Genomic DNA, 17,430 nt, shown 5'->3' with positions numbered 1-17,430 from the left:
ATACACTGCGGTAAAGAAGACAATTTTCCTTAGATACTTTTTTTTTTTTTTTTTTTTTTTTGGTTTTTCGAGACAGGGTTTCTCTTTATAGCTCTGGCTGTCCTGGAGCTCACTTTGTAGACCAGGCTGGCCAGAAATCCGCCTGCCTCTGCCTCCCGAGTGCTGGGATTAAAGGCGTGCGCCACCACGCCCGGCTTCCTTAGATACTTTTGACTTTTGATATTCTTTTTTTAAATAATGTACAGGTTTTACTTTTTCTGTTACATGAAGGAGATATTTTCATTTAAAAGGAAGACTATTACATGTACCTGGTAGAGAACGTGCAAATTCCAACACACACTCGTATAATCGGGCAATGCTACTCCAGTCATTAAGAAACATTTCAACTACTTTTCTACCACCAACAGGTTCAGACAACAAATTTTCATACGTCAGGTAAACATGTCGGGATGGTCCTAAAGGATTCAAAAGAGAAAACTAATAGTAACCAATACTTTAAAAAATATGGACATAAGCAAAAACACAGTGTGAGAGATCTTACCTTGCTCCCTGGTGGAAGTGCCATTAAGCGGACAATTTGCAAACACTAACTCTGCCACCCAAGTTCGGTTATTTCTACCTTGTAAACGGAAAGTGCAATCAAGAAGAGAGCGGTCCAGGGCCTTCTGTGTTTCCTCACTTATTCCTTTACAGGGAGGAATCCTGTGATGAAAGATAACACATGAGATGTATGTTATGTACAAAGTAAAAATGACATACAAGGTATGACATGACAACAGAGCTTTAGGTCCAACACAGCTTCTAGATCCCTTCTACAATGCAACAGTTCCCAGCAATTGGTAATATTTAGCCCACATCAGATGACATCAACCTATATTAGGACTCTCATTTTAACACCCCAACCCCCAAAGACAGTGTTTCTATTTTCCTTCTACAGCTTTGGAGACTATTTACCATATCATACAATGTTATGAACAATATATTTTAGCTGTTATTTCAGTAGTAGATGAAATAACAGCTGCTACATTAATTATATAGTTTCTCTCAATTCATAGATTGGATCTTGGATTTTATAATTATTCCTATCAAGGCAATATCTAGAAGTACAGAAACTTGTTTCAGTTTTCTTATTCAGAATACCCAAAGAATAGGACTCCTCGGTTTGGGCAATATTGCTAATTTTGACTGGACAATTCTTTATTGTGGGGAGCTGTGATGGGCCTCCATGGCCTCAATCTACTAGATGCCAATAGCATTTCGGACCCCCGATTGCTTAGGTAATGATAAAGGTATATTTAGACATTGCCCTTCATGTTCCTTAAAGGGTAAAACTACCCCACCTCCATGTTGAAAACCGCTGACCTGGAACTGAAAAACAGTAAGAGACAGATTTTTTTTTAAAATTTTTTGCATGTGGCAAAAAATTAAATATATGGATAGGGCAAAAGTGAAATATATTGCATTAAAATGTTGCATCAGAATGTTCTCCATTGAAGCTTTAAACACAGTTTCTCTTCAACATGCAGATTTTTGCTTTGTTGGTTTATTTTTAATCCAGGTGGGCCTAGAATTTGCAGCAATCTTCATGCCTAATCCGATTGAGTTTTGAAATTATTGTCAGGAACCAAAACATCACCAGATAAAGTTGGCCAAAAAGAAAAATATCAGAAAGAGGAGGGCAGGGGTAAGGCCCATGGGGCTGGCAGGTGCCATGAGCCAAAGAGTACACAGCAGACGTAAGCGTGTGGCTCCTGGTGGGCATCTTTGCTGGCTTCCAGAGGCAGAGCTTGAGCAACACTGTTCAGGTCCCCACTGGGGCCTCCAGGGCAGCTTCAGAAGTGGACTGGCAATAATGGAAGGGCTTGGGCCAGGCACCAGGCTCCTTGACCTCCCACTGGTAGTTAGCTGAGGGCAGGAACAGAAATAGGCAACCTCAAGTGAGGAGAGCAGGTGAGAAAAATAGGGAGGAACCAGAAGGTCACAGGCCAGGTAGGAGGAATGAAGCCTCCAGGAACCAGTAAAAAATAAAACCAGTAATAAACACTGTCATGAAAAAACTGCTTCAGTACCAAGAAAAATGTATGGGCCACATAGCAGAAAGATGGTAAATGCTGAAGTACAGGGTTTGTAAAAAGGTCAGAAGTTTATAACAAAATAATCAAATGTGCATTATCTTTCTAGAATCTGGGGAGATGTATAGGGCTAACTCCACACCTTATGAAACTCTAGAATTTGGTGGAAAAAAATCAAAATGTACAAGACATCTAGCTATTGGTAGGCACTGTTGTAGACAAGAGAACATGACTCCTCTTGTATGGTGGCCCAAGTGTGTATGTGATCTCAGCTACTTAAGATGAAGGCAAAGGGATCTCAAATTCAAGCCCAGCCTGAGCAACTCTAATTCACATAGACCCTGCAGATTGCAGAATAGTGGTAGGGAAAATACATTGAAAAGAAATAGTTTCCATCCAAAATGCATTATAAAAGTTGAGCTTGATATCATGCTTATAACGCCAGCACTAGGAAGGCAATTCAAGTCCTACACTAGGGACCAAGAGGCTACTTTGTTCAAGACTAGAATATGCCACATAAAACACTGTCATAAAGAAAGACTGGGCAAAGTTCTCAGAATGCATGGCAATATTGAAAGGAACTTGTGAAATAGACAAATGACCAAGATATGTGTGGCTTTTATGATTAAAGTCCAAAAACATAATAAGATGACAAAGTTTGGAAATATTTTCTAGATTTGTCTTTCACTCGCAGCTTGGTCGATGGGCAAATACTCTGTTCTATCCATGTCAAAAGTCAGGGATTGTTTAGAAGCCACATGAAAACCAAATATAATCTGTCAGTCAGAGCCAGACAATCATAGTGGATGGGGTATTTCAACATAGGGTATTTCAACGTGGAAATAGTTAACCCTCCCACTCGTTTCCCATGCCCGACTCCTTATAGTGGAGGGATAATGGTGGTGCCAAATCAGAAAGTGGTAATTGTTCTAAACCAATAACTAGGACTGCTGTGAGGACAGATTACTATCATAAAATTAGACACTTTAAAATAGTTTCTTTTTAAAAATTTATTTATTCTGTTTCTGTAAGTCAAAGCATACATATGCCATGGTATATGTGTCAGAGGACAACTTGCACAAGTCAGTTCTCTCCTTCCATGATGGGGACCCTAGGGATTAAGAGAGACAAGCACCTTGTTGTGGAGAGATTTATGTCATCTGGCATATCCCAAACTACTTCCTGTAAATTCCTCCTAGAAAAAAACCTTTCCTTGCATGTAGATGTATATTTAGAATTTAATATACCCGCAAACATACACACAGACACACACACACACAAACATACAGAGACAAATGGACATAGACACCAGAGAAGACAGACAACAATATGATTCTTTTATCAAATTGTGATCTGTTTTGGCATTAGTAGTGATAATGAATACACAGTACAAACTGAGACTGACATTGAGTGTACCGTGTTATAGATAGCTCAATCTGTATCTGTAGTAATCAATTTTCTATGAACTCTCCAAAAAATGATTTTAAATGTAACTGCTTCATACCCCTTTTTTAATTATTTTGAAACATTAGTTATAGTGTCTGCCTGGCATAAAGTAATGGAACTAGAGCTTGATGTTTAAAGAAAACTCTAAAAGCTGACTTCCACTTAACCCAGTCAACTTTGTAAGTTAACTGACAGGACTCTTTGTCAGTGCTCCACTGCTGTGAACACACACCATGACCAAGGCAACTCTTATAAAGGATGGTAAAGGTCCAGTCCAGTATCATCATGGCAGAAAGCATGGCAGCATCCAGGCAGGCATGGCACTGGAGGAGCTGAGATTTCTACATCTTAATTAGAAGGGACCCCAACACTGCTACTCTCTATGGGCTAACCATTTTCCAAGAACCACACCAATATTGGAGAAATGATCTTCAACTTGCCCATCTAAGCTTAGTCCTCACACCAGGCATTCTTGGGAAAGCTCTAAAGCAGCTAATTGAGACGGACATTTCACCTTGAGTTTGGAGTGTAAGTGGAGACACACATTCTGTTCACCTTAGGTTTACATCACATCCATCTGGAGAGAACATGAAAGCACAGAACCTACACATTTCCAAAGGGAGAACTAAGGGAAGTCTACGGACGACTCCATTTCATTTAAGATCTCAACTACAGTACATCTGTGAAAGGGCATCCTGGTCATTTTTAGTGTGTGCACGTGCACATGGTGCACAGATATTCATACAGATGAAATAACCATATGCAAAAAATATCTTAATACAAAAAAGAATAAGAACTGAGGAAACAATTTCATGAATAAAGAGGGTTAACCTTATTTGAAAACTTCCCAATAATCTTTTAAAAGGTTAATTTAAATAGCTCCTCCTGTGTGATGTTTCTCTAGTATTGAACAACCTGAGAAATTAGACAAAACTTCTCTAGGGTAACATGTATGTCTGAGCAAACAAACATCAAAAACTATCTATTATAGACTTAGAGTAACAAGGAGAAAGGTTACTGAGGGAGCAAAGAGTAAAGTCAGCATTCAAGTATGACAGAAAACAAAAGGAGAAAGCTTTTCGAAAGGCCATACATGCACATGCAGGAGGAACTAAGTCCCAAGACTTGCCAAAAAAAAAAGAAAAAGAAAAGAAAGAAAGAAGAAAAAAGAAAAGAAAGAAAGAAAAAAAAAGAGTTGTGCCTATCTGCCAGGCCTCGGCTATAAGAAGCAAGGAAACACATGGGGGGTATGAAAAACAATGAATCACGCCTGGGACGGTGTGAGTTCAGGTGAAAATTGGAAGTTTACCCAAGGGCTCAAAACCTAAGCAGCATAAGCATACATTCTTAGCACGTGTTCTGTATCTCATCCGTGCTGAGGGAACAAGTGTCTTTAATTCAGCAAAAGGTCAGTGAACCAGAGCAGATGAACAAAGTTACTGTGATATAACTGATACTTTCATTTCAGACGCCTGCTCAACAGGTTTTCAAAGAGTTAAAAAAGCTGGAATAAGAACAGAACATATTTTCAGCAAAAAGCAAAAATGTGCTTGAAAAGGTTGGCTCATTCTTTTTTGAAATTAATTCATGCTTAAAAGAAGAGTTTCTCAAATTCAAATGCGTTAGAACAGTTAGTAAAAGATTATATTTATAATAATCAGTATAAGGTTTTAATGTAAAAAAAAATCATAAAGATACTTATTTATCATTCTTCCTTTTAAACACCCTACCATGATAACAGCATTCACTGGAAAACTGTATCTTTAAATCTATCAACTTTTGAATTTTTCCCTTTACATTGTAGATATAGAGGGGAAAGGGAGAATTAAAGACCTCCCTTAAATTTTATGAAATGAAGTTAAAAAAGAAAAGAAAAATGCATCTTTCCTAGGAAGGACACTTCAAAGTTTGCTTGAGTTCAAGTAGAAAGGGTACTGGAATGCAGCTCATCTGACATGTCTCAAGCCCTGGGGTTCCATCAGAGACAAAATGTGAAAGCTCTCAGAAATATGTTGACAAGGTGCTTCTAAAGATTGTGAAAACTAAAAAGAATAAAACACAGATGTTATTATCATCTACTTATCTGTGGTGGTCAAATAGAACTTGTTGTTGATTTTGTAATCTATTTTATGCAAAGCAATTCAAACCTTGAATTGTTCCTCCATTCAAGAAGATATTCTATCAAGTGAATTAGAGTAACGACTCCCCCTTTCCAAGTGTTCTTAATTTTTAATGTGCTACTAAAGTTCATTAGGACATATCCTTATCTCATATTTCTCATGTTCAGCTTTCCACCCACTACCTGTACTTTCCAGCATCATTTGGTTCTTTTTCCTCTGTCCATTTAAAACTAAACCTTATGCCCAGCTTGGATTTCCCCTCCAAGTATGTGAGTGGGTTGGGAGGTTAAGACGTGATCTCACTATCTAACTCAGACTGAAAGCAAATTCATGACCATCCTTGTGCATCCAAATCCTAAGGGCTGGAGTTATGGATGTGTACCACCAGGCCCAGCACCCAACTTCATTTGTTTGCACAATCCTATTCATCTAATTTGCTATGTCAGCTCACTTACTACCACTGGGATGGTGACATTGTCACCTGTCCAAACGTTACTGTGCGCTTGAGAATATTTGTGTATGCTCAATGGATCTGTAGGCCCCTCAAACTTAGAAAAGTCCTTTCATACTGTGGTGTCCTCTGCTTCATAAACCATCACCCATCTTTTGCCTAGGACAAAATAAACGAGTCCTTGCTGCCTCCCTCCCCTGTACCTCTGAAATCTATCTAATCACCAACCCTTGACTGGTTCATCTCCTAAGTCCTTACAGGAACATACCCTAGTCCAAACTAACAGCAATTTTACCATGAACCACTTCAACTGGTGTTGCTACTTCAATCTCACTCTCCTTTATTCTGCATATTGCCATAAGGTTCAATTTCCAGAAAAACTTGTCTAATGATGTCAGTTTGTACTTAAAATCATATTGGCTTCTTTTTGGGGTTGTTTTTGTGTCTTAAAATGGGCACTTCACCGTAATGTTAAAACTGGTCTAAATCCTCTGTCATCAGCCTCTTGAATAATTGTGAATATATTGTGAGGAATGTGCTAAATAGAGTGTCCAGCTTCTGATGGTTTCCTAGTACCATTAGGATAAGGTCTACATTGCTTAATGACAAAAAAAACAAAAAAAAACAAAAAAACAAAACTCTATGGCTCTAGCCATTCCTGCTTACACCTTTGTGCTCATCTCTCTTTATCGCCTGCCTTTATCTGTTGCTCAACATTCAGATCCATCATGCTGAGCATTTTCTTACCTCCAACCCTTTGTATTAACAGTTACCTCTTCTGGTTAGGACCTTCTACTCTAACCCATCTCCTTTTGTCTGGCTACTTCTCATCACTCTTTTAGTCTGCATATACAACTGGCACTTTCCTGGGAATTCCCACCTTGACTTTGAACTAGTCCATATTTCCCTGCTATGCAAACCCAAAGCAGCCTGGAGGACCTGAAACATTTACACTGACTAGATTATCTGGTTAACAAATGATGCCCTAAAATGCCAGATGGTGCTGGATTGCCACCAAATAAGCAAAAAAGAACCTCCCCCAGACCTCCGTAATTCTACACAAAAATTTATGACATACAGAGACTGTGAGCACTGCTTTACGCTGCTCCATAGGAGAGAAACTGTTCTCCACTGTGACTGCAACAAGTGGCGCCAAGTTAGACACAGAACACAAGCTTACTTTAATAAGCGAATTGCATGGCTGAAGCCATCACCTTCCACTTGCACTCCCTGATGTGGTATCTCGAGGTTAGACAACTGAAAAGAGAAAAAGCACAGGGGTATTAAACTGCTAAATTCACAAAAGAAATCAGCTTTTCTCTGCCTGTTATCTATCTTGATCCCATCTTTTCCAAGGGCAATCTTTGTCAAAGTGACAATATATCAGTATGAGCCGTCTTCCTGTTCTGAGACTCCCTTGGAAACTAGAGTAAGGAAAGTACAAGTCAAAGGTGCTTCTGCGTTTCGCTTAAAAGAAAATCTCCGCAATACAGAAATCTTCGAAATTCACAGCATGATCCCATTTTTTGCTACAAGCTGTAAGTCCTCCAGAATCAGTTCAAGTGGTTTCAAATGAAGTAACCAAAACCGAGGATTGATTATATTTGTGGTTCTACTGTTTGATCAAAATGAAACTGAAATCAGGCAAATGTATGGACAGGCTGAAACTCATCTGGCAGAGTCCATCTTAGGAAGGCAGGCCCTCAGTAAACAATGACATGGCTTCTATGACTGGATTCTTACATACCCTGTGCCACAAATTATTTAAATATTTATCTAGCCTGACTTTGAGAGTCAGAAGAAGAAGAGTTTAGAAAGCTAGCTGATGACTAAATAGACAATACAAGTTCACACTCAAAAGGAACTAAAGTCTAGAACAGCTCAAAACATGACTTGCAACTTGCAATCAATAAAGAGAAAAACACTGCCAGCAAAATTACATGTAGTTATTCACAGCTCAGAGTTCATTATTACAAGCAGAAAATGAGCTGGTATTTTATTATTATCCATCTATTTAAAGAGGAGATTGTAGTTAAGTTTTTAAGAGCTTGAAGGAATTCAAGAAAGTATTGTATGAAGATTTGTGTATATAGCATTTATGGATCACAGAGGAGAAAGACAAAGACATCTGAGTACAGTATCAGAACCATGTGCACCTACAAAAACCATACATGTCTTTACATTTTCCCCAATGCACAAGGAGGTAGACAGGAATGCATTGCATGCCCCAAAATCATGTGCTACTCTTCCCATCACCCAGACAGTAACTCAGTGATACTTCTATAAGCAATTGAAATAATATCCAAGAGAGAAACAATGAGGATCAGGCCCCTCACACAGAAATACATGTAAGGCAAAACACCAATACACATAAAAAGTACTAATAATAATGAAGAAAAATGGGGCCGGAGAGATGCTCAGCAGTTAAGAGCACTGACTGCTCTTCCAGATTCCAGAGGTCCTGAGTTCAAATCCCAGCAACCACATGGTGGCTCACAACCATCTGTAATGGGATCTGATGCCCTCTCCTGGTGTGTCTGAAGACAGCTACAGGGTACTCAGATAAATAAAATAAATCTTTTAAAAATAATAAGGAAAAATTGAAGGTTGCAGCAAGCATGGCATATGACTTGTAATCTTAGGATAGGAAAGAATAAACAAAACCAAAAGGAATTTAAGTTTATCCTTAGCTACATAGCAAGTTCAAGGCCAGCTAGGCTACATAAGCCCCTTTTTCAAAAAGCAAAATCCAACAAAAACAGTTATTTCACTTTACATTCATATTTTAGAGATCATGATAGATACAACACAATTGATATATTAGATATAATAGATATATGCACAATTTTATATGCATTGCTATTTTGTCTGCATGCATGTCTATATGAGAATGTCAGATCCCCTGGAGCTGAGTTAAAGCAGTGTTGAACTGCCATGTGGGCGCTGGGTACTGAACCTGGGTTCTCTGAAAGACCAACCAAAGCTCTTAAGTAGGGAGCTATCTCTCCAACCCCATACAACGCCATATTCTTTTTGTTTGTTTGTTTTTTGTTTTTCAAGACAGGGTTTCTCAGTGTAGCTCTGGCTGTTCTGGAACTCACTTTGTAGACCAGGCTGGGCTCAAACTCAGAAATCCACCTGCCTCTGCCTCCCAAGTGCTGGGATTAAAGGTGTGTGCCAACACCACCAGGCACAACGCCATATTCTTGAAAGACATGAATTCTGCATCTGATGCTCTTCCACAACATCAAAATAACATTTAGTTTAATATTTTTCTGATTTTCTTCTCAGAAAGGATGCCAGTGTATCTAGTGCTCAAACAACACTACTTCACCAACTCAACAAAATGCCATGCTTTATTAAGCAGCCGTCTCTGGTAAGACCTAAACAATGTATGAGATAGAAGACATTAATCCTTAGAAGTTGTCCACCTTCTTTAACTGGGAACAATTTAATTTCCATTAATCTAAAGAGAAGACTTTGAGATAGTGGAATGGGAGAAAAAAAAAATGGTCTTGTGTGGACCAGATACTACTCCTGCTGGTGCCATGCAATTTGAGTTAACATCTGAAAATTCCCAACTTACCTCCAATCGAAGACCAACAAATGGCATGTTGGTGTCACACATAGCAACAAAGTGAGCTAGAACTTTATTGAAGGCACACATTTCTCCTGACCGTTTGGCTTTCTTGGAGTCTATCGGACATGGGTCATCAGACAACTAGAAAATAATTTTTAAAAAATGTGTGAAAAACATTACCAGTGATTGTGATTCCATTGCCTTAGTGCCCTGGGGTCCACTTCTATCACCAACCCCTACTCTCCAAAGAGGAAGACACCTTTTAGAGAAAATGTGCATAGCTGTTTCATTGCTGCTGTGTACCTTACAAACTATATCTAACTCTTTCCCATTTAAAAATAATGAAACCAGGCACAGTTAATATACTGCTGTAAACCCAGCACTTGAGAGACAGAGGCAGGAGGATCTATGAGCTTAGTATCAGCCTGGTCTACAGAGCCAGTTCTCTAGGATAGGTGGAGCTAAAATAGTATAAATTTAAAAAATAAATAAAACGGGAAGGGGGTTGCACAAACATTGTCTGCTAACTCCTATGTGAGCATACCTTGTGCTTGGTACCAGTTCTGGTCTGTTTCCCAGTCTTTGTATAGGACATCAGGTCCTGGATGTTGTCTTTGAATTGCTGCAGCAGCAGTGCCATGACAGGGCTGTCCTCACGATCGGCAGTACTCACCGACATAAAGTAATAGTTATATGATAGCTGCGTAGGCTTATTAGGAACCTCAAGCATCTCCACAACCTAGAATGACACAAATCAGAAAGAGGTGAGACCCAGTAGAATAAGAACCATTGTACATTGTCCATCTTATATCAAAAGTGCAGTTTGTAGACAGTAAACACAAGAAATGAGATAATTAAAGTATTGTCATTAGTTATCCTTGATATTCATATAATATACCAGGTCTTCTATAAAGTTATCTATTTTAATCTTTTATTGCCCTTTAATTTTAAATTGCCCTTTTATCTTCCTTACCTGTGAATATACCCTAAAACCTCAATTACTGTAGCCAAGGTAAAAACAAGTGGGATTAGAGGCCTGACCCACCTCTCATTGGGAAACAAGGGAAAATGCATTCTCATTTTTGTTTCTGAGACAGAGTCTCAAGTAGCCCAAGCAGACCTTGAGCTGATTTCTCCTGCCTCCACCTTCCACAGGCTGGGAATAAAAAACCCCTGTTGCCAACACATCCAGCTGAACCCTGACTTATGAACTAGAAACTGGAGTTGCTGTGGGCACAACATGAGTGAGCAAGCAGCAGCACTGGGACAGAGCTGAGCTCTGTAAGTGCCTGCTGAGAGTGCCATTGAGGGGCCATAACTTGTCTTTATTTGTGTATTATGTCACAGTTAACACATCTTACAAACGTAAACATCTAGCTAAAAGCCAGAGCATGAGGACACTTAGTGGCATGATAAATCTCTATCATTACTGAGATAGAGGTTACAATAGTATTCAGTTACCAAAATGTATACTGTACAAAAATAAAAAGTTTGTTGTAGGCCTGGTGGATCAGGCCTCTAATCACAGGTATTGCAGATGATAAGGCAAGAACATTACAAGTTTTAGGTGTGGGGATGGAGAAAGGACTCAGAGGTTAAGAACACTGATTGATTGCTCTTCCAGATGATCTGGGCTAAATTCACTGAGCTCACATGGCAGCTCACAACCATATATAACTCCAGTCCCAGGGCTTAGATCTTCTCTTCTGTCTATACACACATGGCGCACAAACATACACCAAAGAAACAATCAACACTAAAACACCGATAGGAGTTCAAGGCCCGCCTTGCTACAGAGCTGTGTTCAAAGCTAACTGAGCAAGTTAATGAAACCTTGTCTTAAAACATAAAAAAGAAGAGCTCCATGGCAAATTGCTTGCCCAGCATGTGTTATATCATGAAGTCAATCTCTAGAACCACCCAAATAAGAAATGTCAAGAGATTTGAAAAAGCACAGATTTTCACAGTATCTAATTACAACACAGATATGACTGACAAAATATAAACAGACAATAAATTCTGAGGTAATCAATTATATAGTAATACTTTCCTTTCTGTCTTTTTTTTTTTTCTAGACAGAATTTCTCAGTATAGCCCTGGCTATCCTGAAATTTGCTATGTAGACGAGTTTGGCCTTGACCTCAGATATCCCAGAGACACTGCCTCTGTCCAACAAGTGCTGGGAGTAAAGGCATATGGCACCACCTCACAGCTCCTATCCTATTCTTAATGACTATGGTTATAGTTACTTTTCTGCTTGTGAATATAGAGACAAATCTAAGGGAAGGAGAATGACTTACAGTGAAATTAATTTTTGTTTTATTACCAGGACACTGACACTAAAAGCTATTCATTGACACTAAATAAAACCAGAAACTTAAACACTATGCGGCTACTTCAATTTTGTTTTTGGTGTGACTGAGCACAAAGTTCTATATATGTTCACTGGCTGATTCAGGTTTTATGAATTTTGATAAAATCCATGTCAGTGATAAGACTTACTAACCTATTAACTCAATAGATAGCTGGTACCTGGTTGATTAAAAGGTACATCAGAAAATCTTAAAAATTCATTCCTATTCCTTTCAACCAGAAATCTTGGAATTAAAACATTCAAGCACCACAGATTTTTGTCGAAAATATTTACTGTCCATAAAACTTCTATAAATGTGAAAATATATTTATAGTAAATTCTTAAAAATAATTCTAACCAATTCAAAGATCTCAAAAACAAAACAAACAAAAACAAAAATGAAAAATAAAGATGTGAAAAGTCAAATATCTCAAAACGTAGGAAGAATGGAAATATGAAAAGAAAAAAAATCTCATTGTACACTAAAAGAATGCCATGCACAAAATAGAGTAAGCTTCCATAAAGGAGAAAATGAGACTACTTTAGTCAGCCTATATTTTCCCAACCTCTAGTTCAGCTAAAACAAAGCACGTTTGTCTTGATACCAAATATCTACAAATCTTAATAGTTAGTGTTTCACTCGATATTATTTTTTTGTATCTAACCAAAGAGATACTTCATTCCAATTAGAAACTAAGCCTTCCTAGTCTAATATAAACAGAGCCTCCTCAACAAGCGAGGCCTCACTATGGCAGAGGCACTAGGGTGCGAGATGAAGGCTATCTTATACTCCTCAGCAGAGACTTATTTGACTTCTTTTCTTCCTTTAATGGTACCCCTGGGTTGAAAATCCCTATATGAAAGTCAGACACCAAGTAAAATTTGTTTGCAGGGGAAATTAGACAAGAAAGCTTTCTGCATACATCCAAAATTACTGAATTTGATCCATCATGCTTGGCATACTTACAATGTAGTACTGTGGAAGACGAGTAAGTTTAATAAACAGTTTATTCTTAGAAAGGCTTCCAATGGGATGTGTTGAATAGTTGGCAAGCTGCAACGTTTCAGTGGTTATTGTAGGCAGATGTTTTATAGATTGTTTGCAACGCTGTTGTCCCAGCCAAAACCTTAATTTAAAAGACAATCCACATGATTAAGTCATAACTTTTCTGGTTAACTATATGCCACTGATATACAAATAAATTAGAGAACACTAAAGAATAACTGAAAAAGCCAGACAGTAGTGGCTCATGCCTTTAATTCCTAAACTTGGGAGGCAGAGGCAAGCAGATCTCTGTGAGTTCGAGACCAGCCTAGTATACAGACTGAATTCCAGGACAGCCAGGGCTATACAGAGAAACGCTGACATACAACCAAATCACTGAGTCATTTCTCTAGTTTTGTATTTGGCAACTAGCTTATTTGTGAGGAAAAATGAACTTTAAGCCTAAGGTAGTAGCTTAGTTTAGCATGGGGAATGGAAGATTCCTGATGCTTAAAGACAGATCAAACTAAACTCAACAGCTTTAAATAAGAAACCTAAAGTGATTCATGGGGGTAGTGGCAGGTGCCTTTAATCCCATCACTCAGGAGGCAGAGGCAGAGGGATCTCTGTGAGTTTGAAATCAGCCTAGTCTACAGAGTAAGTTCCAGGACAACCTTGACCACACAGAGAAAAACTAAAACTAAAAACAAAACAACCGAACAAAAAACTATAAACTGGGAAAATCACACCAACTGTCCAGTGCCCAAAAGTCAGCACTGAAAACATACATATGTGGAACAACTGGCTCTATTTAAAAATATGAATGTATATACATATTTTGGAGGGACATATAGTATAAACTCAAAAATAAAAAATAATCGAAAGTGTTCAATTCATACAACTAAACAAGCAAGCATAAAACACTTTATTTCAGGCTGGTGAGATGGCTCAGTGGTTAAGAGCGCAGACTGCTCTTAGGAAGGTCCCAAGTTCAAATCCCAGCAACCACATGGTGGCTCACAACCATCCATAACAAAATCTGATGCCCTTTTCTGAAGTTTGGGAATAGCCCATTCGAAATCCCCTATCTCAACCACTTGAGAGGCTAGAAGACATGTCCAGCATGTTATTTCACCCTTCATTTTTTGTGCAGCTTTTGTAATTACTTTCCTAGGGTACGTTTGTCTGATTTTATCAGAGTACATGTAACATTATGTCTACTGACTCAAATACTAAAGAAGCTGGGGTTTATGTTATATGTGAGTCATGTGGGGTTTTTCTTTAGTTTGGTTTGGTATTTTGGGGATTCGAACTCCAACTATATGCCTCTGCCTAACCTAAAAGTTACCACGGAGAGCAGGCTGAACTCAGTAATCTTTCTACGTCTACCAAGTACTGGGATTAGAGACATGTACCACCATGCCCAGCCATTTCTTTAAATAGAATCTGGTTTTGTTCCATAATACAAAAATATCCCATAAACCAGATGCTCAACATCATTAGCCATTAGGGGCAAAGTATTCTAAGATTGCCATAAGATTCCTCCTCATACCAAAGACAATAGTGAGTGTCTTTGCCAAAACAGAAACGCTCATATGCTGATTGAATGGCAAAGTGGCATGGCTACTTTAAAATGAAGTTTGGGAATATATATCAAAAGTCTTACAATTTTTACTCTCTATCTCAACAATTCCACTGCTAAGTTTTGGCCACAGAAAATGAAAATGTGCCGGGCGTGGTGGCGCTCGCCTTTAATCCCAGCACTGGGGAGGCAGAGGCAGGCGGATTTCTGAGTTCGAGGCCAGCCTGGTTTACAAAGTGAGTTCCAGGACAGCCAGGGCTATCAGAGAAACCCTGTCTCAAAAAAACAAAAAAACAAAAAAACAAAAGAAAATGAAAATGTAAGTTCACACAACAGCCAAGAAGAAGTGCTAACAACTCCACTTACTGTAAGCCCATTTATTATAAAATAAAGAACACATGGTCTGTCTATTCAGTAAAATATGATTAAAGCATAAGGACAAAATATTGATAGATGCTACAACATGACCCTGGAAAATACAAGAGGAAGAGGCACGTCAGATCACACAGCTCATGCTTCTGTTTAGAGAACTGGACTTGTGATTACCCAGGACTAGCAACGATGATTAACTGTACATAGGCAATAGAAGAGGAACTAAAAACAATGGTGCACAACTAGATCATTGGAACAGCTGTCAAATGTGGTAAATTTAATACAAGTTAATAATAAATCTTATGAAATATTTCAAAGATTGAGCTAGCTGGGCGTGGTGGCACATGTCCATAAGGCCAGTACATGAGAGATGGAGGAAGGAGGCTCAGGAGTTCAAACCTTGTCTCAGCTACATAGTAATGTAAGCTTCAGCTGGATGGGACCCTGTCTCAAAAACAGGAGTAAGTAAGAATAGCTTGGTCTCCGGGCGGTGGTGGCGCACGCCTTTAATCCCAGCACTTGGGAGGCAGAGGCAGGTGGATTTCTGAGTTCGAGGTCAGCCTGGTCTACAAAGTGAGTTCCAGGACAGCCAGAGCTATACAGAGAAACCCTGTCTTGAAAAACCAAAAAAAAAAAAAAAGAATAGCTTGGTCAAGTTGCCGTAATGCTACCTCAGTGGAGCCCAAATGGAAAGGAAAGCCCAGATAACTGTCTCTGGTTCTGTTAACAGGGTACTTTTGAAACAAACTAAATGACAATGTTGGAGAAAAGGAAAAAATAGTTCGGACAGTATCTGCTTCTGAACAAAAACAAATCGGATTCTATTAGAGAACACAGTACAAATATTCACTAAGAATTTGTGAGAAGTACTTGCTCTGGAGAAAATACAACCAATGAAAATGTAGTGTCATGCCCTTCAGACCAACATTGGATCTAGAGGGGAATCTGAGATGAGGACAGCCATCCTGGACGCATTCCAAGGCAATTTAGAGTTCAAGGTACCAAAGGTGCTCAGGTTTCCTGTCACAAACTTTGAGGGCAGTGACTGATTAAGACTAATGACGGAGAAGAAAAGAAACACTGTCTGGATAGGTTTCCCTTTTGAGTCTTGAGCTTACTTAAGTTGCTGAATCCAAGGGATGATCCGCTTCATGTCATCATTCAAAGATTTTTCCATGTCCTCCAGAGTGGCTGGGTCTACAGAATAAAGAATTCATTCACCACTGCTTAAACACAAGCGAAACCTTTATCTATGCAACCAAACTTTAAACCATGTTGTATGTGAGAGAGTAAAATCAATCCACCAGGAGCTGTCGTCCGTCAACTTGCTTTTCCTCCTTCACATTTCACTAACAAGAACAAGAAACAAGTGCGGAAATAGTTCTTTGCCTGTATTTGAAGAATTAAATAGCATTTCCAACTTATAAAATACTTAAAATTCAGAAAATTACTAGACTTAGAATCTTAACTAAAATTTAAAAAAACAAATCGCTGCCTATTAAAATGTTGAACAGTACACAAATGATCTCAAGCATAAACATTGTACAAACAAGTCATTGTTCAAAAGTGACTGGCTTACTAATAAATGCCAGTCCAAATTTTTAATGGCAGTAGAAAATAGTTAAGTAGAAAAAAAAGGAAGGCACGAAATGATTTCAACTAACTAGATCAATATCTTAAAAAAAAAAAAAAAAAAAAAGCCATTACAGTCCCTGCCTCCCAAAACTTATATATTAAAGTCCTTATCTCCACTGCAATGCAGTTCAAAGGCAGACTTTTGAGGTAGCTAAATTCAGAGAGGAGCACCTCCATAGCTGTGGTTCTCAACCTGTGGGTGGCGACCTCTTTGGGGGTTGAATGACCCCTTCACAGGGATCACATATCAGATATCCTACATATCGCATATCTACATTAAGTTCTCACAGTAACAAAAATTACAGTTATGAAGTAGCAATAAGGGCTGGAGAGATGGCTCAGTGGTTAAGAGCACTGACTGCTCTTCCAGAAGCCCTAAGTTCAGTTCCCACCAACCACATGGTGGCTCAGTACCATTTGTAATGGGATCTGATGCCCTCTTCTGGTGTGCCTGAAGATAGCTACAGTGCACTCACATTCATAAAATATTTTTTAAAAAATGAAGTAGCAATAAGAATAATTTTAAAGTGGGGACACCACAACATGAGGAAATGCATTAAAGGGATACGGCATTAAGAAGGTTGAGAAGCACTGCTCTACAGGAATGTGTGCACCCCCTTGTAAAGACATGGGTCAGAAAAGCCTAGGAGTCAGAAGGGAAGCCCGCACTGAAATCACCTCCACTGACATTAGCTTATTATTCTGCAGCCCCTACAACAGTGACAAAATATATTTCTACTGTATGTTCTTATAGCATCTTGACTTCTATGCACAAAAATCTACTGTCCATCCCTTTTCATTTTTATGTGCTTATCTGAGTGTGTACTATGAATG

The 17,430-nt window shown here is 38.7% G+C and overlaps 1 protein-coding gene across 2 annotated transcripts in view; it reads right to left on the bottom strand.

The window, feature by feature from the left end:
* Positions 1–17,430, bottom strand: part of Med14 (mediator complex subunit 14) — a 79,134-nt gene that overhangs the window by 28,084 nt on the left and 33,620 nt on the right. For both annotated transcript variants that reach the window (XM_021152961.3, XM_029473516.2), the window contains exons 12-18: positions 16,080–16,158; positions 12,990–13,149; positions 10,214–10,408; positions 9,676–9,810; positions 7,270–7,346; positions 542–702; positions 309–455 (exon numbers count right to left, since the gene is read on the bottom strand). In XM_021152961.3, the coding sequence (XP_021008620.1) occupies positions 309–455; positions 542–702; positions 7,270–7,346; positions 9,676–9,810; positions 10,214–10,408; positions 12,990–13,149; positions 16,080–16,158 (954 nt within the window). The remainder of the gene's footprint in view (positions 1–308; positions 456–541; positions 703–7,269; positions 7,347–9,675; positions 9,811–10,213; positions 10,409–12,989; positions 13,150–16,079; positions 16,159–17,430) is intronic.

This window comes from Mus caroli, unplaced genomic scaffold, assembly GCF_978045245.1.
Source record: "Mus caroli unplaced genomic scaffold, Mus_caroli_1 scaffold_5, whole genome shotgun sequence".
Lineage (NCBI taxonomy): Eukaryota > Metazoa > Chordata > Mammalia > Rodentia > Muridae > Mus > Mus caroli.
Note: the sequence above shows the minus strand (reverse complement) of the source record. Positions and strands in the feature narration are given on the sequence as shown.